General features: G+C 45.3%; 1 protein-coding gene across 7 annotated transcripts in view; it reads right to left on the bottom strand.

The window, feature by feature from the left end:
* LOC124260024 overlaps positions 1-12890 on the bottom strand; it is a 31831-nt gene that overhangs the window by 2199 nt on the left and 16742 nt on the right. For 3 of the 7 annotated variants that reach the window (XM_046694268.1, XM_046694265.1, XM_046694263.1), the window contains exons 2-7: positions 4533-4697; positions 4222-4399; positions 3435-3577; positions 2661-2829; positions 2187-2272; positions 73-229 (exon numbers count right to left, since the gene is read on the bottom strand). In XM_046694268.1, the coding sequence (XP_046550224.1) occupies positions 73-229; positions 2187-2272; positions 2661-2829; positions 3435-3577; positions 4222-4399; positions 4533-4697 (898 nt within the window). Of the gene's footprint in view, positions 1-72; positions 230-2186; positions 2273-2660; positions 2830-2886; positions 2942-3434; positions 3578-4221; positions 4400-4532; positions 4701-12890 lie in introns of all 7 variants that reach the window. The other 4 variants (XM_046694266.1, XM_046694267.1, XM_046694264.1 and 1 more) reach the window with 3 other exon arrangements.

Genomic DNA, 12890 nt, shown 5'->3' with positions numbered 1-12890 from the left:
AACTTAAAATGTCCGACAGCCAGGGCATGTCCCATACAACGAGCAACGTGTAAAGTCAATGTAAATAATTACCTTCGACTGACTCACCACTGGTGAAATTGTAGATCGACGACATTGTACAGTCAGACTGACGGACACAGAACACCCACCCCGACGCAGGAACGGATGGCAGATGTAGGACGTGTCCTGTCTTATCCACGTTCTCTACCCCAGACATATTTTGGAAAACCTGAAGAAGTAACATCACGTCATGTACTTTACTACACTGGCGACAGCAGGCATTCTGGTGCCTGTTTAGTGGTCGGGAAGAAACCGTCCGTCTCTAGCTTCAGTTTACATCCCCCGAGGGGGCCCGTGACTTTTGATGTAGACCAAATGAAAACGTAACGTTTGTTAGATCAACGTGTGTCAGTAAAGTGACTGGTAGAGACTGTTCACAGGCCGCCATCATGCAACGAGATATTACTGTGCAGCGTCAGCCAAGCACCAATGTCGGATGCTACCAGAAGAGTGAGTGAGTGAGTATGGTTCACGCCGCTTTTAGCAATATTCCAGCAATATCATGGCGGGGGACACCAGACATGGGCCGCACACATTGTACCCATGTGGGGAATCGAACCCGGATCTTCGGCATGACGATCGAACGCTTTAACCACTAGGCTACCCCACCACACCGCTACCAGAAGAAGCACCCCAGACAAAGTAGACAGACACTGGTTGTCGGCGATCCAGCCACATCCCTTCTGGTTTAACGTTTACACTCAGGGGAATCTGTCTCGGCATATAGTCGGGACTGGTTATTCCCTGGCGTTGACGGTTTAAGGAAACTGGCCATGAAACTTTTAAATTACTCCTGTTTAGAACATCCTGCTATCATTCACAAATAGAAGTCGGTAGGTGGCACAAAATTCCAATCGAAGAAAGAATGTGAAAATTCACATACGTGAAGAGAACGGTGATAAATTCCATTATAGTATTCTCTCTTCCTTCTAACGTCATAGGAAAATATATATATCCCAAACTATTATGTTAAAAAACCCAATGTGTTAAAATTTAACGAATTGTTTAACTGTAAAACGAAATAAGTGTTTTACAAAAACTGTGTATAGTCAGTAATGCCATCATGAAAACTGTACAATCTTCCATGTAAACCATCCCGCCATCCTGTGTATTCTCAACTGTATATTTGTACCTCTCTTGCCGAGTATCCCGGCCTGAGTGGAGTACTGCTCTGTTCTGATGTTTTGTATTGACGTCACAAATGGCACGAATGGGTCGTGAATTGTCCTACCAAAACTGGAACCTGAAGACTCCAAGATGGGAAACAATGTGGATCACACCTCAGTGTCTGTATACAATTGGTTGACCTTCATACTGAGTGACCTCCACATGATAGAAATACGTTCTGCCTGAGCTAAATCTGGCATGAAACAGACGCCATCCGCTATGAAAGTGTGGTAAAGGTCACAAATCTACCTGTTTCCTTTCCTTGTTAAATCCAAATGCATTTTTAATTGACAGTATATGACTTAACTGTATCGCACGAGAGAAAGAGAGTTACCTCCCTTTAGCTGTAATCCCAATACAGTGGAGAAAGAAGGTTACCTCCCTTTAGCTGTAATCCCAATACAGTCGACGAGCAGAGAAGCTACATGTACAAGAGGTGCAGTCGATGTTGCTGGAGTTAAATTAGTTTTACTATATATAGATGACTACTGACTCACGTCGTGAAACATGCATGGTCGTGTCCACTATACACGGCACGGTTATTGCATGGTAGAAACATAAGTGAACAGGAGAAATAGAGGGTATATAATAATACAGTGTCACAGTTGCACCAGATGATAATAAACGTCTCTTAATGTTGAGTAACATTCACATGAAATACAGCCATTAGATTATTAAATCATTTCCTCTAAATGTATTATCCCCATTTTCCTGGGTGGCATGGATACGTAAAAACATGAAATATGATTTAGGCCGAAAAAGCCACATGTATTTCGCATACTGGTATGTTTTGTTACCCCGACAGTGTTCATAATACACTATTTGTTATTTGTTATAGATTTGTATCTCGTAGGGCTGGACTTTACTTTCCATAATTATGTTATATATCTTATAGTATAAAATGCTCTGTAAGTGGAAAATGGTGATACATAAAATATATTGTTCTTCTTCTATATTACCCAGCTGAAGTCCGACTTCCTCTCCTCCCCACAATACAGCGTCTCCTGGTTGATGACAGCAATGCTCAAGTTGCCACTTTGTACTTCTGTAAAATATCATGATATCATAATGTATCAGCATAATCTTTGGTTCTTTCAGCGATTTCTGATCATTGTTCAAGTGATTTCTGATCATTGTTCAAGTGTCCAATGTTTACCCAAACTATATTTTACATCGTTTTTGTGTTGGGCGCTTGTTGACTTAAGGGCCTTAGAGGGGCGGTGGAGTACCCTGATGGTTAAAGCGTTCGCTCGTCGCGCTTAACACCCGGGTTCGATTTCCAACGTGAGTACAATGTGTGAAGCCCATTTCTGGAGTCCCCCGACGTGATATTGCCGGAATATTGCTAAAAGCGGAGTAAAATCATACTCAGTCAGTCAGTCATTAAAGGCCTCAGGCAATAAGAAACACAGCATTCGTCATGCAAGAGTTACCTTTCACTTCCAAATTCCATATAATGTTAAATTTTCCGCTTGGAAATGTAATGACACAAGCGTATGTTCCGGCGTCCGCGGCTCTGACCTTCTCCAGCCGGAACCCAACCTCACCTGCCTCTACCAGATGGAAGCGAGGCTCGTACTGGGCTGTGATGTGCAGTGAATCCTGTAGAAACAAGCAGAGGGGATATTACATGAAGACGATGACCAAATCCAACATCACCTGCCTCTACCAGATGGAAGCGAGGCTCGTACTGGGCTGTGATGTGCAGTGAATCCTGTAGAAACAAGCAGAGGAGATATTACATGAAGACGATGACCAAACCCAACACCACCTGCCTGTAGCAGATGGAAGCGAGGCTTGTACTCGGCTGTGATGTGCAGTGAATCCTGTAGAAACAAACAGAGGGGATATTGAAGACGATGACCAACGCAAACTGTGGATGCAAGAACGCAAAACTGATACTCGCACCAACAGGGTTTATTGTACAGAGACTTTTGGAACTGCAGTTAATGATACATTGACTTTTACTGAGGACTGAACATGTAATTGCGTTGAGGGGTTGAGGTGATGTAAATTGAATTAAACTTCAGATCAATAACAAAGTGTTTTAATTATTGAACCGCTATGGATAAAGTAATTAAACCCAATTGTGACAACATAGCTAACAGTTTCATTTTAAACAGTTCATACATTGAAATGTATGTAAAGAACTTGCCGATTCCATGTGACAATAGGTCAGTCAGGAGGATTGCTGCCATGACACCTACCCTACTGATTCCTTCTTTGGTTGTACTGGCAATCGTTGTTTCATTGAACTGCCACTGTACGTGTTCGAAAGGCTCCTCCCAAGTCCGAGTCCACTTAAAGATGGCAACTCCATGACTGCACGTCTCCTCTTTTTCCCGTCTATCTGCAAATGAATCCTGTTGAGTGAAGCTATACGTTCATATCTATTACGGTTATCCTCACTGTAGGAACTGCCTGTCTCTCATCTAGCTCCTCGTGTATGTTCCTCCGTCCGAGCTTCAGTCTCACTCGGGGCGCTGGGATAGCATAGTGGTTAAAGCGTTATAGCCCAGTGGGTAATCACTCACTCACTCACTCACTCACTCACTCACTCACTCACTCACTCACTCACTCACTCACTCACTCACTCACTCACTCACTCACTCACTCACTCACTCACTCACTCACTCACTCACTCAGAACCTTACTTCCATCTTTTCTGTATATCTGCAAATATTCCTACATGTACAAACATACATATGTCCCTTTGCCCTCGAAAATAATCATAACTGCATGTCCTGATGCACACGCACACACATATATATATATATGAATGTGTATGTGTCTGTGTGTGTGTCTGTCTGTGTGTGTGTGTGTGTGTGTGTCTGTGTCTGTGTGTGTGTGTGTGTGTGTGTGTGTGTGTGTGATGTGCTAGAGATTCATGAAGTACTATTTCTTCATTCAATCTACATGATGAAATATCGGGACATAAACTATGTTTATATTTACATGAATGTCAACCGCTCTCACTACGACATCAACCATTACCAGTACGTCTCTCTTCTAAACCTCCTTGCAGTGTTATTCCTGTTCCGCTGTCTAATGTGATGATACACCTGTAGGTTCCTAGGTCAGCCCTCTTCACGTTGGTGAGACTAAAACCAACATCACCTGGAGTTAGGAGGGCAAAACGGCCACTGTAGTTCTGGTTAATACTGAGGGACTCCTTAAATGAAGAAAACAGATCTTGTCAGTTTACAGGCTACAGACAAAATATCTAACTCCATTTCTCACTTTCACATGCATGTATTTGCTAGTTGTTGTTTGTCTCACTGTATCCGTCTTATAGTTCATATTACCTGTGTCAGGTTTGCACGACGCTCTGTGTAATTTGCCATGAAAATGTCCTCAAACTTCCACTGGATGCGGTATACTGATTGTACTTGGTACGTCCAGTTGAAATTGGCTTTTCTTTCATTGCAGTAAACACACAACGTCCCTTTGCTCTGTATCTCTGGTGGGGGGGTCTGTAATATAGCAACAAACAGATCTTTATATGTTCACACGCACACACACACACACATTCATATACAGAAATAAACGCACACCGTGGGTATATACTTGTCACTTACAAACTCACATAAAAGTTTGGGACCACAGACGGGTGTCTCATATTTTAGACACACACCACTCATGAAGGAAAACTTAGTTCTATGGATAATCAACTTCTTTATTGCAATGAGTGCGACGTTTCGGTGTAGGTACTTGTAGAGATTTGTAGTGCTTGTTTTCTATTTGCCTAATTGGGTTGAGTGAGTCGGAGAGGATGAGGAAGTTAGTTTAGGGAAGGGTGGGAATTAGGTGCAGTGCAGTGAGAATAGCTGTTAGTTCTGCAGTATTTATTGTTGTCTGGTTTGTATAGTGGAGGTTGGTTGTAATAGTTTTTTTTTTGTTGGACATGTATGCCGATACCAGTGGTTTTGTTTGGGTTGATTGAAGCGTCTGTGTATATATGGGTGTGGATGGGGTAGCTGTTGTTGATGTAGTTGTTTGTGATGTTTGTTAAAGTGGATTTATTGGTGTCTTTTGGTAGCTTGTGGAGGATGATATCTAGGGTAGTGTCTGTGATGGGTGGGGGTTCGTCGTGAATGAAGCTTGTAATGGGAGGTGTGTGTTGTATGTCGTTTAGCTGTTGTGAGTGTAGCAGGTTGTAGATGTGGGTGAGGCATGGTGCTCTTAGTTGATTGAGTTTGAACTTTTTAAGTGTTGATTTCTTTACGTTGCTGTATATGTTTATAATGAGTTTAAATAGAGGGTTGTGTTGGGCCCCAGCCCAGTAAGTGAGTGTTGTTTGGTTAATTGTTACACATATACGAGACACTACCATATACTTTCAATATGGCTACAACCAAGTACAAGCCGGAAGTGATTTATTCTAAAAGCAATCATTTAAGTGCTAACGATTTCACGCACATGAAAATCGTGGTGGATGCCAAGGAGGGTTCCCACTTTCGAGGTCTATTTTTCAATGTCTTTGGAAAGTATAGGCTTAATTCAGTCGCGAGTGTAAAGATAATATAAGATTGGTTTCACAACCCGATGCAGTTCTGGCAGAATCAACTCAATTTCGCCGTGTGGTGTGCAACGACGGGGTGCTGCTTGACCTTGAATGACACGCGTCGTGGACCGCTGAGTCAGTCCATGTTTTATTTTCACGTGTACTACCAAATCAGGCGCATCCTGAAAGAAATCAGCGCCCCGATCCCACAGGACAAGTCATGGAACGCATCGGACAATCTTTACAATCGGCGTACGTACGAACGGGTTTGCGGCGAATTCGAAATCGATCCTAAAACGGATTGGCGTATATTGGGTCCAAACCACGGGTTAGGCATTTTGTCCAATGGAGGGCGATCCGTGAAAGAAGTCAGTGATGATTTACTTTAAAAAAAAAGGTTTTCTACGTCAGCACCTCGCTCTGTCGAGTAATGAATGGTGAGATGATCGTATGAACTTTAGAGGTGCAGTAGTTACTGCTTCCACCATTCAAAAGGTGGAGCAGTCCTCCTACATGGAAGATGATTGGAAAATGTTCATGCTGGATACGTTGAAAGGGTTCTCTCGCGCCGGTACCATACGGTGTAACGATTCGATTCGAACATACGTATGGGCAATGCTAGGTGCGCAGTCACTAACCCGTTCCGACATCGTGGGTAGAGAGACGGCATTCAACGCACAGAAACAGTCCGTGTTGAACGCCGAGGACGTCATCGCCAGACTGGTGGATTTACCGAGTGCCATCCAGCATTACCAGGACACACTGGAATACGCCCAGTCGAAAGTCGACTACATGTTCGGCATGGGACTGTACATGGCTCCGAGCGACATGCGACTGAGGATCTGCAAAGTGGTGGGCTACAACAACGAAATCATCATCGCGACCGCCGATCAAACGTTGGGTAACGATCCCGATGTCAACGTGAGTCGAGTCCCACCGCTCACGCATACCGGTGAAACAGCAATTGTGACGCCACCACCAGGACCACAGCCCAGCGTTCAACCACCACCACCACGCCCATCACCACACAAGGAGGTCGAACATCAGCAACACCTCGATCGTAAAACGGCGCTCGTGGTCGGCGAAATCGCCGTCGGGTTGTGCCTCATTTGGTTAAAAGTTCTTTAGCGGCAACGTACGCCAGAGCGGCCATGCCAACGACGAACGCCCAAAGGTTCTGACCGAGCCCGTGACCGTTTTTGACAACAAGCCCAACAACCAGGACACGATGCTACCCAAGATGCCGGACAGGGCCTCGGCGGCTTTGCCGGCCAGTCTCCCCAAGACTTCACCGAGCAATTTCAAATGTTTTTGAATCCAGTCTCTGACGTCGCCGCCTATTTTGGGTGGTGGTGTTGTCGGTGTTGTACCTCCACCGCCCGTCAGCACTAAGACGAGGGTTGAGACAATGAAGCCCTTCAACACTCGGTAGATGGTTTCGCACACGTGGCTGATCTGGGATTGAAGCTTGTCTCGGATGCCACTTCCAATCGGGTCAATCGTTCATCGTGCAGCTGACGTATCCTTACCTCGTTCCGACGTCGGTTGATGTCATCATCAATATCATCCTCTTGTTCGAGTTTGGTTGTCACATAAGCGAAACGATCTTCAATTTCTTTCAGTATGGCCATGTTGTCCACGAATGGTTTGCAAGGCCTTGTCTAGCCCTTGCAGTTCCCTGAGGGGAAATTCGAACCCGGGCAAGGGTTCGTCCAAGTACGTGCGCTCAATAATTTTTCGTTGCCGTCCTACGTTTCTTTGGCACGTTGGGGCACGTCCGTCTCTCAGATTACCTCTGGCGGTGATATTGTCAAGTCCAGTCCTTACTTTTTCCAGATCTTGGATGACCTTGGACGGAAGTTGTTTGGGTCATGCACCGCCATAATCTTGCAGGTTCACGAACGAATTGGACACTGTGTTTTCTGGCTAGTGTCAGCAGAGCGAGCGGTTGTCTCATGCGAGTGTTCATCAGATCAACCTTTGCATCTGCTCTCAATTGCAGCGTGCCCTTCCTATCGATAAAAATCTTGGAAGGGTCTCGAAACGGCGGCTCGACGTAATTTTTATGTTGTCCCAAAGCATCGTAATAATCGTTGACGGTCTGTTTTAAGAGTTCGTCACTCAAGAGGTCGCTCATTAACGACATGTCTGCCTAATCATCATCATCATTAAGCAAAGAGGTCCCCACAATCGTCCATTTCAATATCATCATAACCACCTTCAGCCATGTTTCTATTGAAGATATGAAAACATACTTTCAAAATAAACGATGTCGTCGCATTCAATATAAACAATGTCGTCGCAATACGGGCATAAACTAAACCCTTTCCAAAGATTGAGAGAACCCCTCGGGTTCAAAGCCGTTGGTCAGTCGGTGACGATCACCAACAATCTTGATGCGCTTTCCCAACATGGACGCGGACGACGTCATCGTTCCGGGAACTGTCCTTTTAGATCAGTTTGGAATCTGACGATGATAGGCGAGAAGTCATGGGGAACCTGGGTCGCGCCATCGTGAAGAAAACGACCATCAAAATCAGCGGGAACGAAATTTTGAGCATCGATGACAGCGACGTGTTCTTCAGCTACACGGACCTCTGGAGAACTGCAAGCAAACGGGAAAACATGAAGTACCAAGGGATTTGTCCGTCTGAGTGTCCACTGACTCGAAATCCTGCTCGAATTCGAGTTGCTGGAAGGTCATATGCCCTTCTACAAAGCCACGCTGGGCGACCGGCAGGAGTACGAACTCACATTTAACAATTACAGCCACGCGATCGTGGTGGAGAACGCCGCAGAGAGTCACTACACCATCGACAACATTTCGCTGGAGTTCGACAAGGTGACGAATCCGGAATTGGCTTGACAGATTTGCAGCCAGTATTCGGGCACGTTAGCCATCCTGTACAATCGCATGCTGCGTCACCGGAAGATCGGCACGAGCAAGAGCGACATGCTGTCGAACAGCAATCTGAATGTGCCCGCGTGATTGATTAAGGGCGTTTTGATCCTGCCGGTGGAAGAATTTCAGCCGTTTCAAAGGGTCAACAAAAAGTATTGGAACCCGAGATCACGAAAGTCGAGGTGACAGTCAAGGGCGTGCCCAACCAGCTGTTCAGCCAAGGCATGCACGCTTGCCATCAGTAGGACGAGATCCAAAAGTTACCGGAAAGCAATGCGATCGTCAGTTGGCCTCTCCTACGTGACGCTAGAAGATAACCTGATGACCAAGTACGCACTCTGGTTGGACATACGAGCCACATACGATGATCAACTGCACGGCAGCAGGCGTCGCATCGAGAACGGTAGCGAGGGGATCACCATCCAAATCTCCAAGAAGGCTCAAACCGACGGTAAATTAAACCTTTATTTGTACATGATCATGGATGCGCAGCTTAATATACAAAATGGAAGATTCGTGCAAGCCCTCTATTAATATCGAACTACCTTGAGATCCGAATTGCGCCATCAAGTCTTGGATCTGCTGGAAGAGTACTATTGGAATGTGTTCGTTCATATCGTGATTCTTTACCCTACGATACGCGTCAATAAAACGTACGCGGAGAGAGCATGGGTGATGAACAATGCGGAGATGCATGAAATCGACGCTGTTTATCCTAGACGATTGCAGTGCCAACAAGGAGATCACCAAAAAGAGAGACATGTTATCGTATTTAGCGTTTTTGGTACGCCACATGAGCCACAGGGTTTGAGTCCTCACGCAAAAATTCAACTTGGTCCTGAAAGACCTGAGGGAACAGACGCATGGGTCCCCCTGTTTCACTGCAAGGATAGGGATTCGTTCGAGGAATGTTTGAGAGAAAAGGACGTCTTTCCCACCAAACTGTGAGCCAGAATGCGTGAGAACCTTGTTAGCCCAAACGAAAAAACGCCAAACTCATGCTGAAAACAGACCAACCCGTGGCTTATGCGGTGTGCTAGCTTAGCAAAATCAAGCAACCTGCTTAGCAAAATCAAGCAACCTGCTTAGCAAATTAAATGTGTAACCTATAGGTAAAAACCATGATGACGTTGAAATTCTACGGCTGTTTTACCTGACATTCCCCTCGTTCTGCGTGCCAGAATTTCGTTATGTTAGATTTAAAAACAGATTGATGTATTACAAGATGGAGTTGGACCACATGCTCGTACAAATGGTATCCTAGGAGGAGAGTGAAAATGACGCAATGTTACACCGCGATCGCTTCGTCACTGCTTCCCATTCCACCTGCAAACCGACCTTATTTGTCCGAAGATCTAGACGGGGATCCGTTTATCAGTCACGCCTTGAACACCCTCAGTTGCAAGCTGTATCACCGATATGGTCTGTTATTAGCTCCCACCACCGCAGCGATCTTTACGGCAAAGCACTGCCAATTTAAACATAAATGTTCGACTAATGATATGCAAGATGACGGAGCTAAACACCGAAACGGTTCTGCATCGGAGGAGTAGATGATCCCCCACCAGGTGATTGATAACGTCACGAAGAAACGCAAGAATCCGAAAAAGTAGGCACCGGTAAAAAAATGAGGGTTAGCTAAGCATTGTAAACCGACCCCGCCGTGGATTCTGTATGCCGTGGTAGCGCAGTCATATGGCTTCATCAACAAAAGACGATGCCATTGCCATTGGTGGTGATGACCCCACCAGCAACAAACCCACAATTAGTGGTTAACTTACACGTTATGTTATCATGTCTAATCCCCACGGAAAAACGTTCATCAACGACACATATCATGCCGCTGTGGTCCGCCCACTGGCCATCAGCTACGCTCGTCAAGCAACGCATCTCCGGAAAACATATTGAAGTAAGGGGCCTTGAAATGATATATAAAAAAAGGCCACGATCGCGATGATGGTCGGAGGGGCTTAAGTCAACTCCCTCATTTCCTAATTACACAAATCCAACGCCGCCGAGCTCGAAGCGGAATGGAAACGTCACGATTTGGCCGTGGAGCAACTGCAGGCCTCGCAAGCAGAGTACGTTAAAAAACGAATGGAAAGAATCAATTTCATCAACGCCCAACTCCAACGCGAAAACAATGCCATTAGAACGTTCAAAGACGTCGACAACGCTATGCAACAATACTACCTGCTCACTGGCAAACGACTCGACCCCCTTGGAGGCAAACCCACCCTCTCTCAGTATTACACCCCTTCCAAGTCACAACAAGACCGGGAGCTGATTTTTGTGGCCTTAGGACTAGCCGCCACCATAATGATTGCCAAGCAATTAGACAAAAATGTATCTAAGTGCATACAGCGAAGATGAGACCCGCTCCGTATCATTGTCAATACGTGTTTCTGGGAATAGTCGAGACTTGCGACAAGAACTTCAGGACCTAAGGGTACTGCAACATACACATGATGTCCATCTGAAAGGGTTTCGAGAGCTACATGTGCGAAGTGTGCGGGATTGGTGTGAAATGTCATTATCGGTGATGTAAAGCCCACAGAGCAGACGTGGTCTGAAACCAATTGATTTTCAGAATAAAATCTTTAAAAAAATTAAAAATTAAAAAAATATTTTATGAGCGCTTAAGTCAACTCCCTCATTTCCTAATTACACAAATCCAACGCCGCCGAGCTCGAAGCGGAATGGAAACGTCACGATTTGGCCGTGGAGCAACTGCAGGCCTCGCAAGCAGAGTACGTTAAAAAACGAATGGAAAGAATCAATTTCATCAACGCCCAACTCCAACGCGAAAACAATGCCATTAGAACGTTCAAAGACGTCGACAACGCTATGCAACAATACTACCTGCTCACTGGCAAACGACTCGACCCCCTTGGAGGCAAACCCACCCTCTCTCAGTATTACACCCCTTCCAAGTCACAACAAGACCGGGAGCTGATTTTTGTGGCCTTAGGACTAGCCGCCACCATAATGATTGCCAAGCAATTAGACAAAAATGTATCTAAGTGCATACAGCGAAGATGAGACCCGCTCCGTATCATTGTCAATACGTGTTTCTGGGAATAGTCGAGACTTGCGACAAGAACTTCAGGACCTAAGGGTACTGCAACATACACATGATGTCCATCTGAAAGGGTTTCGAGAGCTACATGTGCGAAGTGTGCGGGATTGGTGTGAAATGTCATTATCGGTGATGTAAAGCCCACAGAGCAGACGTGGTCTGAAACCAATTGATTTTCAGAATAAAATCTTTAAAAAAATTAAAAATTAAAAAAATATTTTATGAGCGCTTCAGTTAATAAAAAAGAGAGAATGCTGATGGTGTTATCTCCCTTTGAAAACAACAACCTATTAGACATTTGACTTTGCATGTGGATATAGCAATCATGACGACCGTCGGCGAACTCAAAGCTCTCGCTAAAAGTCATGGAATTGTGGGTTATTCTCGCATGAGGAAACATCAACCGTACGCCTTGCTCGACATGAAATATGTCAAACCCCCTACCGTGGGAGACCTCAGACTCCGAGCTAAAGAATGGGGATTGAAGGGTTATTCTCGCATGAGGAAAGACCAAATGCTCACCCTGCTGGAAGACACCGAGCCGGTTGAGTTGGGATTCGTGCCGACAGACCATGCCGTGGGTCAGTATCTGAGAGGCTGGAAAATGATCGTCCAGTCTGACACCGACGTCAACAGCATCAAACCCCTGATCACCGACAAAGTCGAAGAAGACTTGGATGATTTAAAACGTATTAAATACCAGTTGACCATCAACATGTCACTCAACAAACAGCAGACGGATGGCAGTACCGAGTCCATCGAGCCTTATTTCAGAGGTAAGCAGGAAGTCGTACTTCAATCCGACTCCTACAAAAAATGCAAGAATCGCTGGAATGATGGACGCACAGAGGCTCAGGGTGGGTGGTGGGAAGTGTGAACACCATCTATCTGGATGTATCGAACTACGTACCGTTCAAAGGCGGATCGTACCTAGACTTGCAACCTTACTACAGAAATAAAAAAGCCATGAATAACATTAATAATAAAGACGATGCCTGTGCAGTATATTCGGTGAGAGCTGGCTTATTTACAGTAGATATTAATAAGAACAGACCTTCGAGCTACCCCGAAGACGACGGGCTTAACTGGACCCGATTTGAAAAACTAAACCATTTAGCCATGAACATCTTCGGCCACGAAGGCAATGCGACCATCGTACACTGAGTCAGCTCCATGCC

Source organism: Haliotis rubra, unplaced genomic scaffold (assembly GCF_003918875.1).
Source record: "Haliotis rubra isolate DU_JTF1 unplaced genomic scaffold, ASM391887v1 Scf748, whole genome shotgun sequence".
Lineage (NCBI taxonomy): Eukaryota > Metazoa > Mollusca > Gastropoda > Lepetellida > Haliotidae > Haliotis > Haliotis rubra.
This window is presented reverse-complemented; position numbering and strand designations above follow the sequence as displayed.